At 45.5% G+C, this 20,614-nt stretch overlaps 1 protein-coding gene and 1 pseudogene across 1 annotated transcript in view; one reads left to right on the top strand and one right to left on the bottom strand.

Moving 5' to 3' along the window:
- Positions 1–15,326, top strand: part of LOC145337179 (uncharacterized) — a 45,961-nt gene extending 30,635 nt beyond the window's left edge. The window contains exons 4-5 of the mRNA XM_080181978.1: positions 6,060–6,171; positions 14,460–15,326. Of these exons, the coding sequence (XP_080038104.1) occupies positions 6,060–6,171; positions 14,460–14,764 (417 nt within the window). The 3' untranslated portion in view covers positions 14,765–15,326. The remainder of the gene's footprint in view (positions 1–6,059; positions 6,172–14,459) is intronic.
- Positions 10,083–10,260, bottom strand: LOC145337200 (U2 spliceosomal RNA; annotated as a pseudogene).
- Positions 15,327–20,614: the final 5,288 nt, after the last annotated feature.

The following is a 20,614-nucleotide window of genomic DNA, read 5'->3' as shown; positions in this document are numbered from 1 at the left end:
ATCAATCACGTTCACTATGTATTGTCTGAGTTACCAAACTCTCTGCCATTGGAAGCAGCTTCTCCTTATTTACACTGATAGAAATACTTTAATCATTTAGATCAGATTTTTCATTTACCCTCTATGTTCAGTAAGGAATTCAGTAAGATATTGGCATGTCAGCTGTGGCTCCAGCGGCAGCACTCATGTTTCTAAATCAGAGACCTTGGGTGGTATTTTACAGCCTCACTTGTCCCGAAACCCTTAAATCCCATCTGAGGTCAACAGAACTTCCCGTTGTCCACCCCTCGGCTGCTCCGATTCCCGTGGTGGGCGGAGCAGTAAAATTCCAGCATATCAGTTCAAGCGTCACTCTCAAGAACCCATCTCAGAATCTAACCTGACTTCCCACAACAAGTAGGTGAGCACTTTGGTGATAGTGACCACAATTCAGTTACGTTTACCTTAGTGATGGAAAGGGATAGGTATATACCCAAGGGCAGAAGTTATAGTTGGGGGAAAGGTAATTATGAGGCGATTAGGCCAGATTTAGGATACATAGGTTGAAGTAGGAAATTGCAGAGGCTGGGAACATCTGAAATGTGGAGCTTGCTCAAGGAGCAGCTACTGCGAGTCCTTGATAAATATGTACCTGTCAGGCAGGGAGGAAGTGGTCGAGTGAGGGAACCGTGGTGTACTAAAGAAGTTGAATCTCTGGTGAAGAGGAAGAAGGAGGCTTGTGTAAAAATGAGACACGAAGGCTCAGTTAGGGCACTGGAGAGTTATAAATTAGCCAGGAAGGAGCTAAAGAGAGAGTTAAGAAGAGCTAGAAGAGGACATGAGAAGACTTTGGCGGATAGGATCAAGGAAAATCCTAAAGCTTTCTACAGGTATGTCAAGAATAAAAGATTGGTTAGGGCAAGATTAGGGCCAGTCAGAGACAGCAGTGGGAAGTTTTGCGTGGAGCCTGAAGAGACAGGAGAGACACTAAATGAATATTTTTCGTCAGTGTTCACACAGGAAAAAGCCAGTGTAGTCGAGGAGAATACTGAGATAGAGGCTTTTAGACTAGAGGTACTTAAGGAGGAGGTGTTAGCAATTCTTGAGAGTATGAAAATAGATAAGGCCCCTGGGCCAGATGGGATTTACCCTAGGATTCTCTGGGAGGCTAGGGAGGAGATTGCTGAGCCGTTGGCTTTGATCTTCATGTCGTCATTGGCTACAGGTATAGTACCGGAAGACTGGAGGATAGCAAATGTTGTCCCCTTGTTCAAGAAGGGGAGTAGAGACCATCCTGGGAATTATACACCAGTGAGCCTTACTTCTGTTGCGGGCAAAGTTTTGGAGAGAATTATAAGGGATAGGATTTATAATCATCTAGAGGGAAATAAATTGATTAGGGATAGTCAACACGGTTTTGTGGAGGGTAGGTCGTGCCTCACAAACCTTATCGAGTTTTTTGAAAAGGTGGCCAAAGAGGTGGATAAGGGTAAGGCAGTTAACGTGGTGTATATGGATTTCAGCAAAGCGTTTGATAAGGTTCCCCATGGTAGGCTATTGCAGAAAATGCAGATGCATGGGATTGAGGGTGATTTAGCAGTTTGGATCAGGAATTGGCTAGCTGATAGAAGACAGAGGGTGGTGGTTGATGGGAAATATTCAACCTGGAGTTCAGTTACAAGTGGTGTACCTCAAGGATCTGTTTTGGGGCTGCTGCTGTTTGTCATTTTTATAAATGACCTAGATGAGGGTATATAGAAGGATGGGTTAGTAAATTTGCCAATGATACAAAAGTTGGAGGAGTTATAGACAGTGAGGATGGATGTTACAGTTTGCAGAGGGACATAGATAAGCTGCAGAGCTGGGCTGAGAAGTGGCAAATGGAGTTTAATGCGGAAAAGTGTGAGGCGATTCACTTTGGTAAGAGTAACAGGAGTACAGAATATAGGGCTAATGGAAGGACTCTTGGTAGTGTTGACGAGCAGAGAGATCTCGGTGTACACGTGCATAGATCCCTGAAAGTTGGCACCCAGGTTGATAGGGTTGTTAAGAAGGCGTACGGTGTGTTAGCTTTTATTGGTAGAGGGATTGAATTTCGGAGCCGTGAAGTCATGTTGCAACTGTACAAAACTCTGGTGCAGCCGCACTTGGAGTATTGTGTACAGTTCTGGTCACTATTATAAGAAGGATATGGAGGCATTGGAAAGGGTGCAGAGGAGGTTTACCAGGATGTTGCCTGGTATGGTGGGAAGATCTTATGAGGAAAGGCTGAGGGGCTTGAGGTTGTTTTCATTGGAGAGAAGAAGGTTGAGAGGTGACCTGATTGAGGCATACAAGATGATCAGAGGATTGGATAGGATGGACAGTGAGAGCCTTTTTCCTCGGATGGTGATGGCTAACACGAGGGGACACAGCTTTAAATTAAGGGGTGGTAATTATAGGATGGATGTCAGAGGTAGGTACTTTACTCAGAGGGTAGTAAGGGTGTGGAATGCCCTGCCTGCAGCAGTTGTGGACTCGCCAACTTTAAGGGTGTTCAAATGGTCAGTGGATAGGCATATGGATAACATTGGAATAGTTTAGGTTAGAGGGTCATTAGATTGGTTCCACTGGTCGGCGCAACATCGAGGGCCGAAGGGCCTGTACTGCGCTGTTCTATGTTCTAATACAAAAGGGAATGCTGTCAGAGTCTGAACTGCCACTTTCTTTTGGATGAAGTTAAATTGAAGCCTGCCTGTCCCCTCAGGGGATGTAACATGGAGCTATCTTGAACAACAGGGTGGTTATCTCTGGTGGCTCAGCCAACATTTATCCTTCAATCAACACCATAGTCACATTATTTGGTTATTGTCGCACTGTTGTTTGTTACAGCTTGCTGTGTGCAAACTGACTGCCACATTTCCTATATTTGAATACATGTTGAAAGTTTACTGTAAAGCATTCTAGGAAATCCTGAAGGTCAAATTGCCCTTTAGTGTCAAGGGGACTAGCAGGGAATTACCTGGGGTAACAGGGATAGGGTATGGGTGGGACTGTCGTTGGGCTGAATGGCCCCCTTTGGCACTATAAGGATATGGTATGTTGTCAAACGCCTATTTCACATACATGTAAACCAGACTGTCATCACCCCTCCCCTTTACTCGATCAAATCAATCAAACATAATTTGACATTCTCAGTTCATGCTCAAACATAGAAACAGAGAAGGTAGGAGCAGGAGGAGGCCATTTGGCCCTTCGAGTCTGCTCCACCTTTCATTACGATCATGGCTGATCATCCAACTCAATGGCCAATCCTGTTTTCTTCCCATAACCTTTGATCACATTCGCCCCAAGTGCTATCTCCAGCCATCTCTTGAATAAATTCAATATTTTGGCATCAACTACTTCCTGTAGTAATGAATTCCACAGGCTCACCACTCCTTGGGTGAAGAAATGTCTCCTCACCTCCGTCCTAAATGGTCAATGCTGAACCCTCAGACTGTGACCTCTGGTTCTGGACTCCCCCACCATTGGGAATTTCCTCCTTGTCTAGTCCTATTAGAATTTTATAAGTCCCTATGAGATCCCCCCGCTCATTCATAGAACATAGAACATAGAACATAGAACATTACAGCGCAGAACAGGCCCTTCGGCCCACGATGTTGCGCCGACCAGTTACAAAAACAATGACCCACTAGCCTATACCAATCCCTTTTCGTCCATAAACCTATCCAGAGATCTCTTAAACGCCCCCAAACTAGACGCATTTACAACTGCAGCAGGCAGGGCATTCCAATCCCTCACCACCCGCTGGGTAAAGAACCTACCCCTGACATCCGTCCTGTAGCTACCCCCCCTTAATTTAAAGCCATGCCCCCTCGTGCTAGCTTTCTCCATCCGAGGAAAAAGGCTATCACTATCCACCCTATCTAAACCTCTAATCATCTTATATGTTTCAATAAGATCCCCTCTTAGCCGCCTTCTTTCCAACGAAAACAACCCTAGATCCCTCAGTCTCTCCTCATAGGACCTCCCCACCATTCATCTGAACGCCAGTGAAAACAATCCTAACCTGGTCAATCTCTCCTCGTACATCAGTCCCACCATCCCCGGAATCAGCCTGGTAAACCTTCACTGCACTCCCTCGAGAGCAAGAACATCCTTCCTCAGAAAAGTTGACCAAAACTGCACACAATACTCTAGGTGTGGCCTCACCAAGACCCTGTATAATTGCAACAACACATCCCTGCTCCTGTATTCAAAACCTCTCGCAATGGAGGCCAACATACCATACCTTCATAGCGAGGGGGATTGAATATAAAAGTAGGGAGGTCTTGCTGCAGCTGTATAGGGCATTGGTGAGGCCGCAGCTGGAGTACTGTGTGCAGTTTTGGGCGCCGTACTTACGCAAGGATATTTTGGCCTTGGAGGGAGTGCAGAGGAGGTTTACTAGGCTGATACCGGAGTTGAGGGGATTGAGCTGTGAGGAGAGGCTGAATAAACTAGGTTTGTACTCGTTAGAGTTTAGAAGAATGAGGGGAGATCTCATTGAGACGTATAAGATGATGAATGGGATGGATAGGATAGAGGTGGAGAGGCTCTTCCCGCTCAGAAAGGACAGTAGGTCTAGGGGGCACAGCCTCAAGATAAAGGGGGGACGGTTTAGAACGGAGTTGAGGAGGAACTTCTTCACTCAAAGGGTGGTGAATCTCTGGAATTCTCTGCCCGTTGAAGTGGTGGAGGCTGCCTCGCTAAATATTTTTAAGACGCGGGTTGATGGGTTTTTGATAAGAGAGGGGATTAAGAGTTATGGGGAGAGGGCGGGAATGTGGAACTGAGACACGACAGATCAGCCATGATCTCATTGAATGGCGGGGCGGGCTCAAAGGGCTGGATGGCCTACTCCTGCTCCTATTTCTTATGTTCTTATTTGCCTTCTTTACCGCCTGCTGCCCCTGCATGCTTACCTTCAGTGACTGATGCACAAGGACACCCAGATCCCTCTGCACACACCCCTCTCCCAATTTACAGTCATTCAGGTAGTAATCTGCCTTCTTGTTTTTGCTTCCAATAACCTCACATTTATCCAAATTATACTGCATCTGTCATTGATTAGCCCACTCACCCAAATGCACATCATTCCTCAAATTCACTTCTTAGCTAAAACCTTTTCAAGATCTAATTAATTTTGTCCAAGATGATTGTTCTTAATAGCTTCCCTGTTGTCGACATCAGTCTAACTAACCTGTAGTTGTTAGGTTTAGCCCAAGACCCTCTTTTAAACAGGGGCTTAACATGTGTAATCCTCCAGCCATCTGGCACCATTGCATATTTATGGTAGATTAGAAGATTGTGGCCAGAACCTCAGCAATTTCCACTCTTACTTCCTTCAGTAATCTCAGATACATTCCAGCTACATTTTTAAGTACATGCTCATTAAGATGGCATGGTAGCATAGTGGTTAGCACTGATGCCTCACAGTGCCAGGGACTCGGGTTCAATTCTGGCCTCGGGTAACTGTGACGAGTCAGCATGTTCCCCCCATGTCTGCGTGGGCTTCCTCCGGGTGGTCCATTTTCTTCCCACACTCCGAAAGACATACTGGTTAAGTTCATTGACCATACTAAATTCTCCCTCGGTATTCCTGAGCAGGCGCCAGAGTGTGGCGACTACAGGGTTTTCACACTAACTTCATTGCAATGTTAATGTAAGCCTACTGGTGACATTAATTAACTTTAAATTATCTGTTTTTATCTCATCTTTGGGTGGCACAGTGGTTAGCATTGCTGCTTCACAGCTCCAGGGACGAGTGACCAGCTCGGGTCACTGTCTGTGTGGAGTTTGCACATTCTCCTCGTGTCTGCATGGGTTTCCTCCGGGTGCTCCGGTTTCCTCCCACAGTCCAAAGATGTGCGGGTTAGGTTGATTGGCCATGCTAAAAATTGGCCCTGAGATGCACAGGCTAGAGGGGTCTGTGGGTAAAATATATAGGGATATGGGGAGGAGGCCTGGGTGGGATTGTAGGGTTCTATGATTTCTATGATTTCTTTGCCAGATTTGTTCCTCTGAGCATTGATTTGTTTGTCTTTCTTCTTTTAAAGTCTTTTTCTCCAAACGCGTCCTTGTGCAGGATCCACATTAATAAAAAACACAGTATATCTGACCGAGAAAAGGAGCAGGCTGCAATGGAGATGGTGTGTCACCGCCATGAAGGTAGGCCGTGTGATTGTTCATTCTCTGTTCTTTTCCCCTTGGCTCCTGACAGTAACAGGACAGCAGCCTCAGCTCTAATCTGTTGGCCCAGGCAAGATTCCCTACTTGCAAACCCAAAAGTGGAATGCCTTCAAAACACTTGACCTATCAGCCATGACTCAGACAGTAGCACATTCACTTTGCAATTAGAAAGCTGCGGTTTCAAGTTGCATTCCAACAAATAACCAAATTGGACTTTACAGCGCAGTGAGATGCTGCCTGAGGGCCTGTCTTTCAGGAGAGAGATTAAACCAACTGATGTTTCCTCAGGTGAATGGAAAATATTTTATAACTGCATTCTGAAGAATACAAGAGGTTTTCCTGGCCCCCTGGACAATATTTATACTCCAGCAATATTGTTAAACCAGATGATCAGTTTGTGCAGTATTGTTTTGCATTAACTGTGGATGGGAACGGTGGCACGGTGGTTAGCACTGTTGCCTCACAGCACCGGGGAAACAGGTTTGGGTGACTGTGTGGAGTTTGTATGTTCCCCCGTGGGTCACCTCTGGATGCTCCAGTTTCCTCCCACATCTCAAAGATGTGTGGGTTAGGTTGATAGGGGAATTAACATGGGAGGAGGAGCAGGGTAAATATTTGGGAGTTACCGGGTTAAGGCCTGGGTGAGATTGTTGCCAGTGAGGGTTCGATGGGCTGAATGGCCTCCTTCTGCACTGTAGGGATTCTATGAGACTTCAGTTTGCTGCTATGTGTCCTCACACTGAATATATCTTTCAACTGACTTGGAAAATAGTTTTCCATTGTTAAATAACTATCTTTCCGAGGTGCAAAATGTAACATTTCCCTTTTGAGGCTGAGGGTTTCCACACTCCGCTATCTCCCTCACACCCCACCTACCCCAACCAAGCCCTGTGCTGGTTATTGTCCAAGAAGCAGAGTGAGTTGTTTCCCTTTCCTCTGCACAGCGATGGCTGAAGCCTGTACCGTCTATCCCAAATGTAATAAATCCCTGAGCTCTGCACGCTGGCACATGGACCCACATCCATGCGGGTCAGGGAACACCAGCCAACCTTGTAGGACCTTGGGATGGGTTTGAGGGAAGGGGGTGTCTAGGGCTGCTTGGTTCTGGAAACGCCATGGCAGCTTCAGTGACTTGGTAGCATTCAGAACTGGCACTGGTGGTTTTGAGATCCTTGAATGTAAGTACAGTGGCGAGTTATGAGGGGCATAGACAGAATGGATAGTCAGAAGCTTTTTCCCAGGATGGAAGAGTCAATTACTAGGGGGCAGAGATTTGAGATGCGAGGGGCAAGGTTAAAGGAGATGCACAAGGCAAGTATTTTACACAGAGTCTGGTGGGTGCCTGGAACTTGCTGCCGGAGGAGGTAGTGGAAGCGGATACGATAGTGACTTTTAAAGGACGAGTTGACAAATACATGAATAGGATGGGAATAGAGGGATATGGTCCCTGGAAGAGTAGAGGGTTCTAGTTCAGTGGGGCAATATGTCAGTGCAGGCTTGGAGGGCCAAAGGGCCTGTTCTTGTGCTGTAATTTTCTTTGTTCTTTATCTCTACCAGCACCCAACATGCACCCACCACAGTGTCAGCTGTGACTGAGTCAAAAGGTTGAAAAAACTTGGAGCACAATATTCAGCTCTAACAAACGGTCACCCAGACTCCAAACATTAACTCTGTTCTCTCTTCACAGATGCTGTCAGACCTGCTGAGACTTTCTAGCATTTTCTGTTTTTAATCCAGCTTACACTTCAGTGCAGTACTGAGATAGCATTATGCTACCTGTTAGATGAAACCAAGGCCCCTGTTTGTCCCTGTAGGCTGGTGTTAAAGATCCCATGGTATAATCCAGAAAGAAGGGACGCTTTCAAAGAACAAAGAACACGGGAACAGGCCCTTCGGCCCACCCAGTCTGTGCTGACACAGATGCCTGATATTCTAATATTTTCTTGCCTCTGTGTGGTCCATATCCCTCTATTCTCTGTCTATCCACGTATCCACCCAGATGCCTCTTGAACACTTATGAAATCTGCTTCCTCCAGCAGTGCATTCCAAACATTCACTATCCTCTGTGTGGAAAAACCTGCTCCTTACGTCTCTTTTAAACTTTCTCTCTCTCACTCTCACCCTATGCCCCTGAGAATTGACCAAGGACTCTGACTTTCCATTCTATCCAAACCTGTCGTAACCTTGTAAACCTCTATCGGTTTCCCCCTCACCTTCTGACACTCCAATAATAACAATCCAAGTTTGTTCAACCTTTCTTCATTGTCCATATCCTCCAAAGCAGGCAACATCTGCACCCTTTCCAATGTATCAATGTCCTTCCGGTAGTGTGGCGATCAGAATTGTACACGATACGCCAAATGCAGCCTAACCAAAGTGTTATACAGCTGCAACATGATTTTCCAATTCCTATACTCAATGCCTCGACCGATGAAGGTCTGCAGACTACATGCCTTCTTGACCATCTTGTTCACCTGTTCAGGGAACCGTGGATCTGCACACCTAAATCCTGCTATATGCTAATATTTCTAAGGGCTCTACCATTTACTGTACACTTTCCTTCTGCAGTAGATCTTCCAAATCACATCACCTCACATTTGTCCGGATGAAATTCCAGCTGCCATATTTTGGCCCAGGCCTCCAGCCGATTTATATCTTGTTGTATCCTCTGACAATCCTCCTCACTGTCCGCTACTCCCCCAACTTTGTATCATCTGCAAATTTACTAATCACACCACCTACATGTTCCTCCAAATCATTCATATAAATTACAAACAACAGGGGGCCCAGCACTGATCCTTGTGGAACACCGCTTGTCACAGACCTCCAGTTAGAAAAGTCCCCTTCCACTGCGACTCTCTGAATTCTATACCCAAGCCAGTTTTGTATCCATCTTACCAGCTCGCTCGGACCCTATATGACTTCACCTTCTGTATCAGCCTGCCATGAGGAACCTTATCGAAGGCTTTACTAAAGTTCATGTAAACAACATCCACCGCCTGCTCTGGTCAATTTTTCTTGTCACTTCCTCAAAGAACTCCGTTAGGTTAGTGAGATAAGACTTCTGCTTCACAAAATCATGATGCCTATCTCTAACAAACTTATTTTCTTCCAGATGTGAGTACATCCTGTCCCTAAGAAACTTCTCCAATAATTTTCCCAATACTGATGGAAGGCTCACAGGCCTATAATTTCCCAGGTTGTCTCTTCTGTCCTTTTTCAACAGAGGAACAATTTTAGCTACTCTCCAATCCTCTGGTACCTCACCTGTGGCTAAAGAGATTTTGGCCAAGGCCTCAGCAATTTCTTCCCTCATCTCTCTCGGTAATCTGAGATAGACCCTATCTGAGCATATCCTAGAATGTCAACATCCTCCTTTCTACACTCACCATCCACCACATCCCTCTCCTTTGTGAATACTGATGCAAAACTCTTTAAGGACCTCACCTACCTCACCAGGCTCCACAAACAAACTTCCCCCCCTGTCCTGGAGTGGATCTACCCTTTCCTCAGCTACCCTCCTCCTCCTTATATCGGCATAAAAAGCTTTAGGATTCTCCTTAATCCTGCCAAGGACATTTTACTCTTCTAAGTCTCTGTTTAAGCTTTTTCCTGCTATCTTTGTATTTCTCAAGAGCCTTATCTGTTTTCAATTTCCTGAAATTTATGTATACCTCCTTTTTTTTAACTAAGCTCACAATCTCTCTTGTCATCCAAGGTTCCCAAACCTTGTCATCTTTATTCTTCATTTTTACAAGGACATATTGTTAACAATTGACTTTTTTTAATCCAATTCAAAGAAGTCCAACTCAGAGCCCCAACAAGTTGGGACATTCCCGATCCAAGCTGACAAGACAGGACTCTCACCTCCTGTCTGGGGCTTGACCTACATGGTTCAAGCTGATTGGAGCAGGCAAAGCTCCTCCTCCAATGCTTTGCATCTTAGCCCAAAGGCCCAGATGCCACTTTAAAAAATTGCTTCAAATGAAACTGAAATGTAACCTAATGACTTCAACCAAGCATAGCATGTCGATACTACACTTGATCTTAGCCAAAAGGCCGAGAACTCCCCCATATGGGATGTGGATTTACCCTCAAACATAAGAACATGAGAAATAGGAGCAGGAGTAGGCCATCTCGCCCCTCGAGCCTGCCCCGCCATTCAATAAGATCATGGCTGATCTGAAGTGGATCAGTTCCACTTACCTGCCTGCTCCCCCAACCCTTAATTCCCTTATCGATCAGAAATCTATCTACCCGTGACTTAAACATTTCAACGAGGTAGCCTCCACCACTTCAACGGGCAGAGAATTCCAAAGATTCACTACCCTCTGAGAGAAGTTCCTCCTCAACTCTGTTCTAAACTGTCCCCCCTCTTATTTTGAGGCTGTGCCCTCTAGTTCTTGTTTCCTTTCTAAGTGGAAATAATCTCTCTGCTTCTACCCTATCTAGCCCCTTCATTATCTTATTTGTCTCCATAAGATCCCCTCTCAGCCTTCTAAACTCCAGCGAGTAGAAGCCCAATCTACTCAATCTCTCCTCATAAGCTAACCCCCTCATAAAGAACAAAGAACAACACAGCACGGGAAACAGGCCCTTCGGCCCAACGAGCCCACGCCGCCATTTCAACATCGTGAGTCCCCTCTTCCACCCATGACCCTTGTCTATGCTTATGGCACTCCACATTGGAAACCAGATTGAGGGGAGACTAATTTAGAGACAATTTGTTACACCAATCAGCCTAAAAGCACATCTTTGGGGTGTGGGAGGAAACCAGAGCACCCGGAGAAAACCCACGCAAGCACGGGGAGATTGCACAAACCCCCACAGACACCGGCCCAAATCCATGTATCTGCACAGCAAACAGTGATAGTCACTGAGCTGTCGAGTTGCCCGTCAGTTGGTCCAATTTAAGCGTACACTAACGACATGAAGCACTAGGCTACTTTCGAAACATCCAAGAGCAGCCCTCGCACGACCCACCGTATGTATGCCCCTTGTTGGACAACAAGGCGGACCGAATCACCTGTGGATTAAAAGAGAAAAACATCAATACCATGCACATCCTTATACAAACATTCAAGGGAATCCCCAGAAGCTCAAAAGTAAAACAAGTGAGCCAGAAAACACCTCCGGAATCAACCTGGTGAACCTTCTCTGTACTCCCTCCAAAGCCAATATATCCTTTCGCAAATGAGGGGATCAAAACTGTACACAGTACTCCAGCTGCAGCCTCACCAGTGCCCTGTACAGTTGCAGCAAGACCTCCCTACTTTCATACTCCACCCCCTCACGATAAAGGCCCACATCCCATTCACCTTCTTGATCACCTGCTGCACCTGCAGACTGAGTTTTTCGATTTATGCACAAGGACCCCCAGGTCCCTCTGCACAGTAGCATGTTGTAATTTTTCATCATTTAAATAATAGTCCCTTTTACTATTATTCCTTCCAAAGTGGATAACCTCACACTTACCAACATTTATACTCCATCTGCCAGGTCCTCGCCCACTCGCTCAGCCTATCCAGATCCCTCTGCAGACTTTCCGCGCCCTCCACACAATTCGCTTTTCCACTCATCTTCGTGTCATCAGCAAATTTTGTTACCCTACAGTCATCCCTCTCCTCCAGATTATCTATGTAAATGGTAAACAGTTGGGGCTTCAGCACCGATCCCTGCGGCACTCCACTAGTCACCAACTGCCAACCAGAAAAGAACATAAGAAATAGGAGCAGGAGTAGGCCATCTAGCCCTTCAAGCCTGCCCCATTGATCCAAGCATCCATTAATTCCAACTCTCTGCTTCCTGTTAGATAACCAATCCTCAATCCACGCTAACACTTGTACCTTAAACATCCACCCCCAATCTACAGTCGCTAGCTCCTGCCTAATACTGTTGTGGTACTTCCACTCTGGACTACTTCTATCCTTTTCTACAAGTAGTTTGAAACTTATAGAACTGTGATTACTGTTCCCAAAATGGTCTCCGACTGAGACATCAATCACCTGTCCGTTTCCCAGAACCTGATCTAAGATAGTCCCTTCCCAAGTTGGACTACCTATATATTGCCTCAAGAAGTTCTCTTGGACGCACCGAACAAACTCTGCCCTGTCAAACCCCCTGGCACTGATGGAATCCCAGTCTACGTTGGGGAAGTTAAAATCGCCCATCATAACTACCCTGTTCTTTTTATTTCTTTCCATAATCTGCTGATATATCAATTCCTCCAATTCAACTACTGGCTACTGGGAGGTCGGTAGAACAATCCCAACAGTGTGATTGCACTGCTTCTGTTTATTTTAATATTGCGTTTACTTTAATATCCACTTGTGGGACATGGTGTCACTGGCTGGCCAGTGCCCACCCTAGTCACCCTTGGAGGGCAGTTGAGAGTCAACCACATTGTTGTGTGTCTGGAGTCACATGCAGGCCAGGCCGGGTAAGGACAGCAGATTTCCTTCCCTAAAGGACATTCGTGAACCAGATGGGTTTTTCTGACAATCGACAATGATTTCATGGTCATCTGTAGAATCTTAATTCCAGATATCTTTTCTTGAATTCAAATTCAACCAGCTGCCATAATGGAATTCAAACCTGGATCTCGGGAAATATTAGCTGTGTTTCTGGATTAATAGTACAGCGATAATACCACTAGGTCATCACCTCCCCCCAACTCCTGTTCCTGAGTTCTACCCATATGGCCTCACTGCACGATCCCACCAAAGTGTCCTCCCTCTGTTTAGCTGTGACATTCTCTCTAAATCAGTAAAGCGACATTCCCACCTCTTTTGTCACCCTCTCTAGCTCACCGGAAGCATCAAACCCCACAATGCAAATTGCCAGTCCTGCCCTTCAAATCTCTGCACTTGCCGCAACATCATAATTCCACATAGTAATCCAAGCTTTAACTTCATCTGCTTTACCAGTCATACTCCTTGCGTTAAAACAAACACGCCTCAGACCATCTGAACTGTCATGTTTCGTACACTCTCTTTGTGTTTTATTTCTTGTAGCCTTATTGGACCTGAGCTCTCCACTGAGTCTCCATACTCTGTTCTGTAGCCCCTTTTGATTTTTGTCTTTGATTTCTCTGCCTTCCACTTTTCCCCTTACTGCCTTTTGTTTCTGGCCCCACTTCACTTCCCTCTGACTTCCTGCATCGCTTCCCATCCTCCTCCCCAACAGCACTAGCACACATTCCCCTGAGGATATTGTCCAGGTGCAGGCCGTCTGTTTTGTGCTGGTCCCACCTCCCCCAGAACCGGTTCCAATGTCCCAGCAATTTGAATCCCTTCCTCTGACACCATCCCTCAAGCCACGTATTCATCTTAGCTATGCTGACATTTCTACTCTGACTCGCCTGTGGTACTGGCAGCAACCCTGAGATTACTACCTTTGAGGTCCTACTTTTTAGTTTAACTCTTAACTCCCTAATTTCAGCTTGTAGGACCTCATCCCATTTTTTTACCTGTATCATTGGTGCCTATATGCACCATTACAGCTGACTGTTCACCCTCCCTTTCCAGAATGCCCTGCAGCCTCTCTGGGGTACTGGTCAATATTCACCCTCTCCACCAACACCACTGATCAGATTATCTGGTCACTATCATACTGCGCTGTGTGGGACCTTACTGTCTGCACATTGGTCACCATGTTTCATAAGAACATAAGAAATAGGAGCAGGAGTAGGCCATCTAGCCCTTCGAGCCTGCCCCGCCATTCAATAAGATCATGGCTGATCTGTCGTGGCTCAGTTCCACTTTCCCGCCCTCTCCCCATAACCCTTAATCCCCTCTCTTATCAAAAACCCATCAACCCGCATCTTAAAAATATTTAGCGAGGCAGCCTCCACCACTTCAACGGGCAGAGAATTCCAGAGATTCACCACCCTTTGAGTGAAGAAGTTCCTCCTCAACTCCGTTCTAAACCGCCCCCCCTTTATCTTGAGGCTGTGCCCCCTAGTCCTACTGTGCTTTCTGAGCGGGAAGAGTCTCTCCACCTCTATCCTATCCATCCCATTCATCATCTTATACGTCTCAATGAGATCTCCCCTCATTCTTCTGAACAACATTCCCCATTAACAACAATTCAATGGCTACAAGGCAGCTTGCATCAAATACAAGTCTTAATTTACTGAGGCAGAGGGGATTTTTGAATCGTCTCAAACATGCTGTGTGTATGATATTGATTTATTTTGGTATTCATGCCCATTTAATAAAGTATCTAATTTATTTTTGGTCGGATCTTTCTTGCATTTCTATCTGCAGTTAAACCAAGCAGAAGTAAAGTGAGGCAGTCAGCCAGGTGCCTGAGGCACGGTTACCAGTCCAGTAAGGTTGTCAGAGCTGCCTGTCTGCTGGTGGGTGGAGCAGCCACCGGTCCCACCCTTGGTTACATGATGACCTCGTCGTCTGCTCAACCCTCTCAAACCGTGCCCCTGGATTTCACAGAACTTGGTATTCACTCGGCTGATGGCTGCCAGGAAGCTGACTGCTCGGGCTACAATTCGTTTGACTGCGAAACGATGGACCAAGACTTTGACATGTTTGACTTTGGAGGGTTTGCGTTCTAGTTGGATAAGAACCACTTTCACCCTATTTGATGATCTGTTCTTTAACCCAAGCCCCCATGTGAAAAGGGTTAGACATCCAGACATTCAACTGGTTAGTGTTGCCAACCATCCAGGATTGCCCTGGAGCGTCCAGCATTAAAACTAATCTCTGCACATCGTGCCGAGCAATCCAGGAGAGAAAAAAAAAGTGTTGACAAAATTGTTCTTGCTTTTCCTTTCCTTTCAATGCTGCTGTTAATTGGTTTAGCAATATCAGAGACTGGGGGGATAACAATTGTTTGACTTGGTGGAACAGTTAGAAATAAGAGACCAACCAGAAAAAGACCCATTTATTCCTGCTCTCTGCTTTCAGTTGGTTAGCCAAACATCTGTCCAAGCTAATATATTACCCCCAATCCCACGGGATCTTACCTTGTATATTAACCTTTTGTGAATATCTTATCAAATGTCTTCTGGAAGACTAGATACACTATATCTACAGAGCCTATTAATCTATTAACCCCCATTGTCTATTTTGCTTGTTAACAACCTCAAAGAACTCCAACAAATTAATTAAACTTGATTTACCCTTCATAAAATCATGCTGACTCTGGTGGATTGCATTTTGATTTTCCAAATGTCCCATTATTATTTTCTTAATAATGGATTACAACAGTTTCCCAGTGACAGACTTCAAGCTAACTGGTCTAGAATTCCCTACATTCTGCTTGTCTCCTTTTTCAAATAGGGGACTTAGATTTCTCCAATCCTTTGCAACAGAATTTTGGAATATTAAACTACAGTGCCCTAGTGAGCAATTAGTGACCTGTATTTGTGATCTGTAACTGGATTCTGAGCCAGGTGCTCAAATATTCAGACTCATGTGGTGAACTGGGAAGAATTGTCCCCATGGTGGAACTTGGTTGGAAATAAGATTCAAGGAGATTACTAAATCTGGGAAATCAACCATAGTATAAAGAAGTTTGTATTGGCAACTCATCGCTCACATTCCATGGCAGATGTGCCCCTACTGATGAATGTGATTTGCACGGGCAACATTGGGTGCAGCTAATCTGCCTCTGGAGCAGCCTTGGATCCTTCCTGTCACTAATTGCTCACGAGGACACTGTGGTTTAATTACCTTTCCCATAGATAATTATGCAGCACAAAGAAGGTGCTACATTATTTTCAGTTTGCAAGATTGTCCCAAGTCCATCCTCTACCCCCCCCCCCGTCCTCTCCCCCCCACACCCCGCCTCTGCTGTTTTTCTCTTTTGTGCGCTGCTTCAGATGTTTTTCGAAATGCACACGCGCAGTTCAGAGCTCCGATCATTCCAGCAGCGCTGTCCCGCCCACAGCACGGATCGGATTGGAGCTGGCAGGAAGTGTATGGGCGCGCTGCAGAGAGGATTCCGGGCTCGGATACAATATTACGCCCAGATCCGGCCCTTAGGCTCCGATTGGTAAAATGGGGCCCTATGACTCCACTATTAGGGAACCTATAGATTACTCCCACCAGTGACTCCTTGCCCTTCTGGGAAATTGCCCAGTTAACATTTTAAACTCCAGTCAGGAGATCCTAACCCAGGCAGGCAGGATGGTGGCTGCTTAAACTTCTCCTATTTCAACATGTCCACCTTGATCCCAGGGACAGACCCTGCAGGGGTGGGCCTCTGGAACCAAAGCCACATAAATGGGCCAGGGGAAAAAATACTTCCATTTTGTTCACCAGCTGAAGGACATTGTAAAGTTTTACAGCCAATACTTCCCATTGCAATGAAGGAAAACTTCCACAAACAAAGTGTGATCATAACCAGTTGAATGATATTGGTCAAGACACCGGGTAAAACTGCTCTGAAATAGTGACCGAGATCTCTCATATCAACCTGAGAGGGAAGGCAGAACCTTGTTTAACATTTCATCCGAAACATGGCATCTCCAACACTCACAGTCCAGCACTAGAGTAACAGCTTAAAGACTGCTCTTACATCAGTGAAGCAGGATATGAATCTGATTTTTAAAGTTAAAGTTTTTAAATTTTATTTTATCAGTGTCATAAGTAGGCTTACGTTAACACTGCGATGAAGTTACTGTGAAACTCCGCCCATCTCCACACTCTGGCGCCTGTTCGAGTACACTGGGGGAGAATTTAGCACAGCCAATGCACCTAACCAGCACATTTTCCAGACTGTGGGAGGAAACCAGAGCACCTGAGGAATCCCACGCAGACATGGGGAGAATGCGCAAACTCCACACAGACATGGACCCAAGCCAGGAATCATACTCGGGTCCCTGATGATGCAAAGATTCAGGTGCTACCCACTGAGCTATAGTCGACACCAAGGCAGAAATGGACCTGTTGATTTTGATTGATTTATTATTGTCATATGTATTAACATATAATGAAAAGTATTGTATGCTACTTGTCTTGTATGCTATACAGACAAAACATATCATTCATAGAGAAGGAGATGAGAGTGCAGAATGTAGTGTTACAGTTATAGCTAGAGTGTAGAGAAAGATCAACTTAATTCAAGGTAAATCCATTCAAAAGACTGACGGCAGTAGGGAAGAAGCTGTTCTTGAGTTGGTTGGTATGTGGCCTCAGACTTTTGCATCTTTTTCCTGAAGGAAGAAAGTGGAAGAGAGAATGTCTGGGGTGCGTGGGGTTCTTAATTATGCTAGCTACTTTGCCGAGGCAACGGGAAATGTAGACAGAGTCAATGGATGGGAGGCTGGTTTGCATGATGGATTAGGTTATCTTCACGGCCTTTTGTAGTTCCTTACGGTCTTGGGCAGAGCAGGGGCCCATATCAAGCTGTGATACAACCAGAAAGAATGCTTTCTGTGGTGCATCTGTAAAAGTTGGTGAGAGTCGTAGCTGACATGCCAAATTTCCTTATTCTTCTGAGAAAATAGAGGCGTTAGTGGGCTTTCTTAATTATAGTGTCGGCATGGGGAGAATAAGTTGTTGATGATCTGGACACCTAAAAACCTGAAGCTCTCGACCCTTTCTACTTCATCCCCATTGATGAAGATGGGAGCATGTTCTCCTTTACACTTCCACAGGTTGATGAGAATCTCCTTCGTTTTGTTGACATTAAGGGAGAGATTAATGCACCAGTTCATCAGATTCTCTATCTCATTGTTATACTCTGTCTCATCAGTATTTGAGATCCGATCCACTACTGTCGTGTCGTCAGCAAACTTGAAAATCGTATTGGAGGGGAATTTGGCCACACAGTCACAGGTGTCTAAGTTGTATAGTAGGGAGTTGAGAACACAGCCTCGTGGGGCACCGGTGTTGAGGATGATTGTGGAGGAGGTGTTGTTGCCTATCCTTATTGATTGTGGTCTGAGAGTTAGGAAGTTCAGGATCCAGTTGCAGAGGGAGGTGCCAAGGTGCCGGCCACAGAGTTTGGAGATGAGTTTAGTGGGGACAATAATGTTGAAGTCTGAGCTGTAGTCAAGAAATAGGGGTCTGACATAAGTGTCTTTGGTGTCTAGGTGTTTCAGGGTTGAGTGCAGGGCCAGGGATATGGCGTCTGATGCGGACCTGTTGTGGCGGTAGGCAAACTGTAGTGGATACAGGTAGTCCAGAGGTTGGAACTGATTTGTACTGGCCTTTCGAAGAACTTCATAATGATCGATGTCAGAGCCACGGGCCGATAGTCATTAAGGCACACTGCTTGGTTTTTCTTAGGTACTGGGATGTTGGCAGTCTTTTTGAAGCAGATAGGGACCTCAGATTGTTGTAAAGAGAGGGTGACGATCCACGCGGGATCTGAGTACATGCCCGTCACTTTCTCTGGGTTGACCTTCAAGAAAGCTGCTCTGACATCTGCAATGGTGACCCCAGGTACAGGTTCATCCAGGGCGGAGGGCATGCTCTCGCTGACCTCTTGCTCAAAACGGGCAGAGAATGCATTGAGTCATCAGGGAAGGGTGATTTGGAGCCGGCGATTTTACATACCTTCATCTTGTAGCCTGTTATATTTCTTGTCAGCGTTGCCTGGACTTCAGCAAGCAGTGGGTATCTCATAGGTGGAGAGCTGGAGCATTTAGCAAAGGTAAATAAGCCAATTCTGGAGATTTCATATGTTTCTCATTGTAATGAGACCTAAATACAGGCTTTTTCCACATGCTACCGACATATGAGTGGATCCACTGGATGAGCTCAGGAAAAATGCTTGGGTTCGTTATACAGGAAACTGTCAGTTCCTGTCTGAAAAACCACCAGAAATAATCGAGTTTATTCTGGCTCAACCTTAAACAGATTCCCAAAGTAAAAATAACTTTTTATGCAATGCATACGGGCCAAAAGATTTAAAAAACAATTATTCCCATCTGGAACTGGAGGCTTCATGAACCTGTCAGTGCGTCTCAACCACAGGAGTGTCTCTGCTCAGTTTCTTTGGTCATGATCAGCAGCTGAAGTCTGCAAAGAATGCCTGAAGGTAAAGAAAGTTCATTCCTCCTTTGGATGAGGTCAACAGTAACATTTCTGACAACATCACCACCATTGGAAGCAAATCAACCTGCAGCATAAACACCAATCTCGACCAGCTGGGCTGAAAGGCTGTTCCTGTGTTGCAAAAGTTCAGTGTAAAATGACCTGGTTGCTGCAGTATTGTATTATTGTAATATTGGGGTGTTCAGAGCTGAAAATGTTGATCTGTGGAACAGTACCACCCACACAATAATGTAAGAGACAGAGACACACATGACCCAAGAATTAGATGGAAGGTGGTTCATGGCTTACATTCTTAACACCAGTAGCCGTGTATAATCTATATATAGAACAAAGGAAAGTTCAGCACAGGAACAGGCCCTTCAGCCCTCCAAGCCTCTGTCGATGACCTAATTAACTAAAAAAAAATCCTTCTGCCCTTAATCAGACTGTATCCCTCTATTTCCTCCCTATCCACGAATCCATCCAGACGCCTCTTAAATGTACCTGCTTCCACCACCTCCTCTGGCAGTGTGTTCCAGGCTCCCACCACCTCTGTGTGAAAAACTTGCCCTGCACATCTCCCTTAAACTTTCTCCTTCTCACCTTAAACTTGTGCCCCCTTGTAACTGGCACTTCTATCCTGGGAAAAAGCCTCTGGCTATCCACCCTGTTATCTCTGCCTCTCAAAGCTTTGTAGACCTCTGAAGTTAAAGTTTATTTATTAGTCACAAGTAAGGCCTACATTAACAATGTAGTTACTGTGAAATTCCCCTAGTCGCCACACTCTGGCACCTGTTTGGGTCAACGCACCCTAACCAGCGTGCTTTTCAGACTGTGGGAGGAAACTGGAGCACTTGGAGGAAACCCACACAGACACGGGGAGAATGTGCAAACTCCACATAGACAGTGATTGAACACGTCTCCCTGGCGTTGTGAGGCAGCAGTGCTAAGCATTGTGCCACTGTGCCACCCACATATCAGGTCTCCCCTCCATCTTACCATTGAAAAAAAATCCTAGTTTATTTGACTTCTCATAGGCAACACTCTTGAGACCAGGCAAGATCGTGGTGAACTTTCTTTGCACTCTTTCCAAAGCTCCCATATCCTTCTGGAGTGTGGCAACCAGGATTGCACGCAATACTCCAAATACTGCATATAGGTATCTTCATTCAATAAACCACGGTTCACACATATCTATATACCCGTAATCATTCCTCAGCAATCAAAAGCAACATATAACAGTTGCATTGCTGATATGGATGGAGAGAACACCCACACCCCTGCCTGCTTTCAGTAGGTAATGCTGGTTTCCAGGATATCTGTACAGATGTTGGAATTGGAGATGGTACTGCATATGGCCGAGATGTTTTACACCTTTACAGCTACATTTCAATCTGCTGTCAGAAGCGGTGTACATG

Source organism: Carcharhinus amblyrhynchos, unplaced genomic scaffold (genome assembly GCF_965287045.1).
Source record: "Carcharhinus amblyrhynchos unplaced genomic scaffold, sCarAmb.v2.hapA scaffold_44, whole genome shotgun sequence".
NCBI classification, from domain to species: Eukaryota; Metazoa; Chordata; class Chondrichthyes; order Carcharhiniformes; family Carcharhinidae; genus Carcharhinus; species Carcharhinus amblyrhynchos.
Note: the sequence above shows the minus strand (reverse complement) of the source record. Positions and strands in the feature narration are given on the sequence as shown.